The sequence below is a fragment of the Pinus tabuliformis genome, chromosome J (genome assembly GCF_031772625.1).
Source record: "Pinus tabuliformis cultivar Carrire ecotype Pingquan chromosome J, CPIR1, whole genome shotgun sequence".
NCBI lineage: Eukaryota > Viridiplantae > Streptophyta > Pinopsida > Pinales > Pinaceae > Pinus > Pinus tabuliformis.
The window spans coordinates 808,057,979-808,065,577 of NC_142295.1; the positions used below are offsets into that span (position 1 = coordinate 808,057,979).

Below are 7,599 nucleotides of genomic sequence, written 5' to 3' on the forward strand. Positions count from 1 at the left end.
AAAAGACTTCGAGTTTTCCCTGTGTTAGACTCGTTAAACCCTGAAGACATTGGACTCATCACCATGACAAGACTCGAGCTTCTCCTCCCTAGGGCTCGTTAAGCCATCACTAGGTTGGATTCGTCTGAAGGAAGAACTTATATTACAAGCATATGCTATCCCCTTCAAGCTTGTTTTCAAAAATAATTGGGGTACTCACCAGCATTGGTGGGGGAAAATTTGGAAGTCATCATTGGTTACCTGCGGCAGCTGACCACTTTTGAACATAGATACTTTTGCTTCTTGTCGGGTTGGGATATCTGTGCATCGTCATTTGGCCTTTTGGGGTTTTGGGTTTCCATTTAGCCTCATTCCATCCGATTCGTGTTGTATCTGTTGAGCCTCCAATCCCTTGGTACCTAAATGCTTCCACCTCCCAAAGTCGTGTCACCAACATGTTTGAGAGTATAATCCTTCTGCAGTTCACACGCTTACCTCCTCCTCTGATACTCTACTTCACCATCTACCACTTGTTCCTTATCTCATGTCGTTGATGAGGGAAGCATTATGGACCTCTTGCGATGGATCATCTCCTGTCGACGCTAGCTCATTATCCAGAATATTGATCTAGAGATACCCTTTGGTACCTTGGAGTTTGCGTGCCTCAATGGCAAGTTCTTTGTGCCTGATGGTCGACTTTCATCACTGTTCGTCGATTGGGTGATTCCATGAGTGTTCGAATTTAACTCATTTTTCACACTTATTGGATTATACTAGACAGTACCTTGAGAGCCATTGGCCTTATTGGTGGTTTCTCTCATGCTTGTTAACAGTTTTCATCATTGACCGGTAATCAAGCAACTTTCTATCATGCTCGACTTCAGCACATTTGTTCACATGCTAGAATTTGTACTATGATTGGTTGGGTTTCAAGACCCCAAACTAAGATTACATATGTTCGGGCTACGTGTATTAGTTTGTGATTACATACATGACTCTTTGATGGATGGTTGCGACCATACCTGAGTCTTCATGGATGGTTGTGATCATACCTTTATCATTATCATGGTCTTATTAGCTGGGTGGCTGCATCCATAACACAAACCAAGTTCATATGTCTTTTGGATGGTTGCACCCATGCCTAGACTACATGTATTTCACTATCAAAGATATCAGTTGTACTTGTGCCTGCAGGTTCTTCCAGGTGGTGTTCCAGTTCAAACAGTTTTGTAAAGCATTTCACCCCTCCCACTCTCTTGGGCTTCATGCGTTAGGGGGCATCTATTACACAGTAATTTGTCACTGCCTTCACCCCAGTCTTTCTATTGTGTCATGTGTCCAGTAAAACATGCTCATATTAAACAAATTCTCTCTTATGTTGCCAATTGACCCTCATTTCCTAAGTTTTCTACCTCGTCGCGAAAATACATTTAATACACGCGACGGACCCCTGTCATAAATAGTCCTATCACAACCATGTCGCAAGAGTACACCTATTTCCCATGACGGTTGGATTTCAAGCCTCGACGCGAGGCTTTTAGCTATCATTAGCGATGGTCGGTTTGCATACATTGCTTCCTAGCGATGTCAGAACTAAAGCTTAGTTAATGACCAGCGACGATCCAGATTGGGCAAATTTGTTCCAACAATCGACCTTCTGGATGTCTCTAGACCTGGTTGTTAGGTCAGTTTGGGTCTCCCTTCCCCCTCTGGAATGGTAGTTCCATCTTTTGTGGTCCTTGCCTTGAGGATAAGCTGCCTCTCCCTCATTTCATGGAGACTCCTTCTCCTATAAATTCACTCACCATTGCTATCATGTGCTAGTTCTTTTGGTTGTATAGTGTTGTTGTTGCTTTTGAGTTTGATAGATAGTTTTGGTGTGAGTGTGACAAGTGTGGGATTGCTACATAGTTTGCAAAAAGGTGTGGAGTGCCCTTAACCTTGTGTTAAAGCTTGTGAATAAGAGAGAGATATATATTGTTGTTTAGGAGACCCATCTTTGAGAGTGAATGCTTGAAGAAACATACTGGTTGGACCCTTGAGAAGGCTTGCAATGTCAAGACTTGGTTGTAAGCTTTTCTCTTGATTTATCATCAATACAATCAATGATGATTTCCGATGTCTTCTATGTATTTTACTTGATAACTCATGACTTCTTGACTTTATGAGTAAATAGATCATTGTTGTTTCTCAGTTACATGCTATGTTGTTTCCTTGTGGTGTTTCAGGTTGATTGCTCGTTAAGGAGAAGGAAACGGAAGCTGGGGCAGCGCAACAGAACTTCATCAACCACCGGTTTGAGGTAGGCCTCCAACGATGACTATTTCAGGGAATTAATTGTTGTTTTTTCTTTGTTGTGACTAGACCCACTCTAGGGCTAGAGGGGTTGCCTTTGTCTGTAGAGGGATCACTTTCCTTCTTCACAGTGACTCTCCTCTGCGCCTTCCCTTGATTGATCCCGAAACCTAATCACTTCACCTAACCTTCCTTTTGGTAGTGTATTTTATAATCTCGTGGTCCCTTGTAGCTTCGTGGAGCACTAAAACTATCCCGCAATCATATAGTCATTGTGCAGGGGTGGGATCACCCCAGTATAGCTTCAATCAACTCCCATTTAATTTTCCCAAAAATAATTCCCCATTCAACTTCCCGAGATGAACAATGCCTCCCTCTGTAATATGCTTAATAATATATGGCCCCAGAAAATGCATTTGGAACTTCCCTGGGAACTTTGTGAACTTGTTGTCATATAGTAATACCAAATCATCATTCTTGAAGGTGTGTTGTTTGATATGGTGGTAATGCCATGCCTTTTCAAGATCCTTCTGCACCTGCTGATGAAAACCCACCAAGAAGCAATCTTCCTCTAGCTCAACAAGCTGTGCGAGGCGCTCTTCCATGGTATCACAATCGGCCATGTCTGTAACTACAACAATCCATAAAATAGGAACTATGTACTCCATTGGCATTATAGCTTCTTGGCCATTAACCAATCTGAACGACATTTGTCTAGTCAATTTCTTTCAGGTAGTTATATACGTCCATAGAAAAATGGTATGCATACATCCTAATCATTTCGCTCTGCATTACAAATATTTGTTAAGGAATTCTCCAGAATTTTGTTAAATTCTTCCACTATGTTGTTTGCTTGGGGATGATACAACGTACTCTTCTGGTGATACATCTGAAACTCTTCAAGTAAAGTAGCAATTGTCTCATTTAAGAAGTGTGAACCTCTATCACTCATCAAGATCTTAGGGCGGCCAAACCGAGATAGAATGTACTCAAATATGAATTTTGTAGTTGTGAACACACTACAATCCTTCACAGGCTGCACCTCATCCCACCTAGTTAAATATTCAGTCACTGTAATGATGTACCTGGGTCCTGTCTTCTTTCCCATTAGCTGAATTTGTCCCATAAAGTCAATTTCCCACTTATCAAACGCCTGCAACGACACTTGTGGATTCAAATGTAATTCATCTCTTTGTGATGGTCTCCCTGTTCTCTGATAGACAACACATGCCCTGCAATCATCCTTGGAATCCTTATGCATAGTTGGCCACCATAGTCCTGCTTGTAAAATCTTCTGCGTGGTTGATTTCCCGCATAATTTCCTCCTGCAACTCCTCCATGCACTTTAGTGAGGATACTTTTTTGTTCATACTCCAGGACATAACTCCACAATATTTCATCAGATCCCATTTTTTATAGATGTCTGATGGTAACATAGAAATTTGCAGCCCAGACCACCAACTTTTTCTTCTACTGCATGGAATACCCTTCAGGAGTTGTACCTGTAGATAAGAATTGGATTATGTTTACGAAATTGTCATTAGAACCATGCACAACAAAGAGTTGTGCATAAAGAAATCCTTCTCCCATATTTGTAGGTTCGTCGCCATTCTCAATCTGTGAGAGGTGATCTGGTCCAACATTAAATTGCCCTGGCTTCACAATTACTTCAAAGTCATATTCTTGGAAGAGCAAAAGCCATCTACAAAGCGCCCCCCCCCCAACATAGGCTTGTTGACTAGGTACTTCAAAGCAGAATGGTCAGTGTACATATTGAAGTGCACACCCAACAAGTAGTGCCTGAATTTCTGCAGCACATACACCGTTGCTAGTCCTTCACGCTCTGTGGTTGAATAATTCTTCTTTTCCTTCGATAACTTCCTACTCGCAAACGCTATCGGATGGTCGATATCACCCTCACCTAGTTGGGTCAAAACAACTCCTAGGGCTATGTAGGATGTATCAACATGGGCATGGAACTCCTTCTTCTAGTCAGGGAACACTAAAATGGGTGTGATGGCCATTTTTTCCTTCAAAACATTCAAACTCTTATGGCAGTCATCGTCCCAGCAAAACGCTGCATTGTTCTTTAACAATTTTTCCATGGGTGTAATGATCTGCGCATATGCTTTGATGAACTTTCTGTAATACCATGTGTGGCCCAATGTCGTTCACAGTTGTTTGACATTATTTGGAGGCTCCAGATTAATAATCACTACAATTTTGGTAGGGTCCACCATCAATCCTTGCTTACAGATGACATGACCCAACAGTATCCCATATGGTATGTAGAATATGAATTTCTTCAGATTAAGGGATATTTGATACCTTCGACAAGTATCCAACATGAGGCAAATATTGGCGACATGTCTTTTTACCAACCCAGACAATGTCCAATAATCGAAGTAAACCTCCAAAAACTTGTGAATAAACTCCTTGAAGGTTGTGACCACCACCCTATAAAAAATTGCAGGGGCATTCTTAAGTCTGAAAGGCATAATTGTATATTGGGAACACCCCCATTCAGTAGCGAAGGTAGTATTAATTCTATCCTTCAGCGCAATCTTGATCTTGTGGTACCCTGAGAACCCATCAGTAAATGAATAAGCTTCCTAACCTCCAACATTTTCTATTACTTTGTCTGTGAATGGTGCAGGAAATGGATCGTGGACACAAGCATCATTAAACTTCCTCAAATCTACACATATCCAAATTTCACCTTGCGTTTTCTTTTCTTGAACCACCATAGGAGTAACCCAGTTTGATTCTTTAACATGCTCAATAATCTCAGCTGCAAGAATCTTATCCAATTCAACACGCACTTTTTCCTTGTACTTAGGATTCAATCGATAAGGGCACTTCTTCATTGGCTTCGCATCCAGATTCAGAGTGATCTTCATGACACCCAGATCCACTACTATCCCTTTTAGATCAGATAACTTGGTGGGAAACAAGTCCTGATACTCCTGTAGTATCTCCATGAATTTTTCCACAGTATCGTCATCCCAATAGTTGCCTATGTTTGCAAACTTCAGCTGCGCTTGTGATCCAATATTCACCTACTTAGTATTTAAAGGCTTTGAGTTATTAGGGACTTCTACCTTAGGCCCTGTGACTTCACTTTGTCCTTCTGACTCAGGGATGTTGATGTTCCTAGGATCTTCTTCACCTTCCTTAGTGGTCACATTGTAGCATTCAAGTGCATGGTGTAGCTGCATGCTCCAATCTGGTTATACCCATGCAACAAGTTCTTCAAGCATTCTTGATCCAGGTGGCTCCAAAAAGACACACATGACAAAGAAGGCTTATGAACGCTCAAAAATCAAAGTGCTCAGAATGACTTCGACCCAAGACCAGAGCGTAGATCTTGTCATCTTGATTCCAACGATGTGAACGGCACTCCAAACCGAGTTTGGATGATGAAGTTATTGCGAAAAGAGTTTGCCTTAGTTTCTTTGAAAAAGGAGGCATTTCTCATAAAAATGGGTTTAAAAGCCTTATAAGGAAAATCGCAATCGGAGGGTCCAAAGGGGCGAACCTAAGGTAGAAAGATGGGAACCCCCAATCAACGATCTCCAATTAATCGGAGTCAACGGCATGCTATCGGCGATATCGGGGACTTAAGTCATGTGATTGGGGTCGGCGATCAGCATCGGTGGATGCCAAAGGTAGGACCCCTAGGCCGTAGCGATAGTGATCATCAATGTGTGATCTCCACCTTTGGATCAGAAAACAGGTCAATGGCTAGGATTAAATCGGTGGTTGGGAGATCGGCGATCCCAGATACTAAGGCGCGGTGCAATAGCAACATGCGATGAAATCTGGACCATCCAATCAAGGAACAGATCAATGTTCTAGATCTAATCGCATATCGACGATCGACAGATTGGCATATCGGTGATTAGCGATCCCCCAATACACAGGGCCATTGACAGAGCGATATGCAATTTGCAATCAGCATGGAACCGATAGGCAAATAGGGTCAATTTGATGAAATTTGAAGTTTAGATTATCAAATTTTTCAATGTTTTCAGTGTATTTTGTGTTTCTGCATGTATTTTTCTATTTTAATAGAAAAAATGCTATTCCAAGGTTTTTGTTGCGCCCGACGATCCTTCTATGCAAAGGCTTCTATTATAAACAAAACAAACCTCGATTTTTAAGCGGCCTTGTCCCAAAAATGTGTTATAAAACACGATGGATGCAGAGAGTTGAGGCTAAGGGAAGAGAGCTTGAAGAGCTAGAGATCCTATGTGGAGAGTGCGTGGGAGCCTGAGTGCCAAAGAACCAATGAGGAGGCTGCGCTCGATGGAGAGTCGCAGAATGAGAAGGTTAGACTAAGACAGAGATGACTAGACAATGTCGTATGTTTACTTAGAGAAGCTTGAAATCCAGAGCACATGAAAGACAGAGCGCATCAGAGCCACAGAGCCATAGAGCTTGAACGAGGCAGTGCAAGAAGGTGAGCCAAAGAACCAGAAGGTTAGGCAGAGCCGCAGAGCTACAGTGACATAGCCAGAGTGCTACAAAGCCAGATAGATAGAGAGATACATTGCCGAGAGTCCAGAGCAATCTTCTTCATGCGATCGATGATGTGAGATCGATGGCCGAGCAAGCTTCAACACATTGATAGCTTCTATTTCAGATGCCCCTGATTACTGATTGTGATAAGCCAGAAACTATCGATGCAAGGGGAGCCGAAGTGCATATTGGTAATGACCCCTACTTGCGTAATGACAATGTGAACAATGTATTCACCGTGGATGGTTTTCGCTAAAGATATGAATATCCACTTCTTCATATGGCCCGTGTTGTGAGGTATATGAATTTTTCATGTACTTCTTCTTTATGCATTATGCTGCATGGATCCTTGATTGATGATTGATGCAGGATCTTGTTTATTACATGTTGTCATGATTCCTTGCTCGATCTAATGCGGAATCTTTTATGTGATGTACTTGTTGTCATAACTCATCATGTTGAGTTTTGAGATCCCTTGTTGTATGTTGTGGGATACTCTTGTTGTTGTCATGCATGTTTTGTTTTTGAAATCCCTTTTATGCCATGTTGGTCGGATGTTCATCATGCATGTTTTTGTGTCATACTGATAGGAGTCTTTTGATTGAGAGTTCCAGTTGTGGAACATCTCTTAGAGCCACTCCTACGTGAGGGAATTTTTCCTTGTATAATCGTGACATCATCTCTTCTATATATCACATTTATTGATAGCACTTAATGCAGCGGCCTACACCATCTTGCCACTGGGGCTCGGAGATGTAGTCGCTCCTGGACGAACTCCGTTATAAACGTCTTGTATTTCATGTG

At 41.9% G+C, this 7,599-nt stretch overlaps 2 protein-coding genes across 2 annotated transcripts; both read right to left on the minus strand.

The window, feature by feature from the left end:
* Positions 1 to 2,582: 2,582 nt before the first annotated feature.
* LOC149229167 (uncharacterized) lies at positions 2,583 to 2,984 on the minus strand. The gene has a single exon (XM_089380971.1). The coding sequence runs from the start codon at positions 2,982 to 2,984 to the stop codon at positions 2,583 to 2,585; it is 402 nt and encodes a 133-aa protein (XP_089237097.1).
* Positions 2,985 to 3,046: 62 nt separating this feature from the next.
* On the minus strand, positions 3,047 to 3,535 carry LOC149229168 (uncharacterized). The gene has a single exon (XM_089380972.1). The coding sequence runs from the start codon at positions 3,533 to 3,535 to the stop codon at positions 3,047 to 3,049; it is 489 nt and encodes a 162-aa protein (XP_089237098.1).
* Positions 3,536 to 7,599: the final 4,064 nt, after the last annotated feature.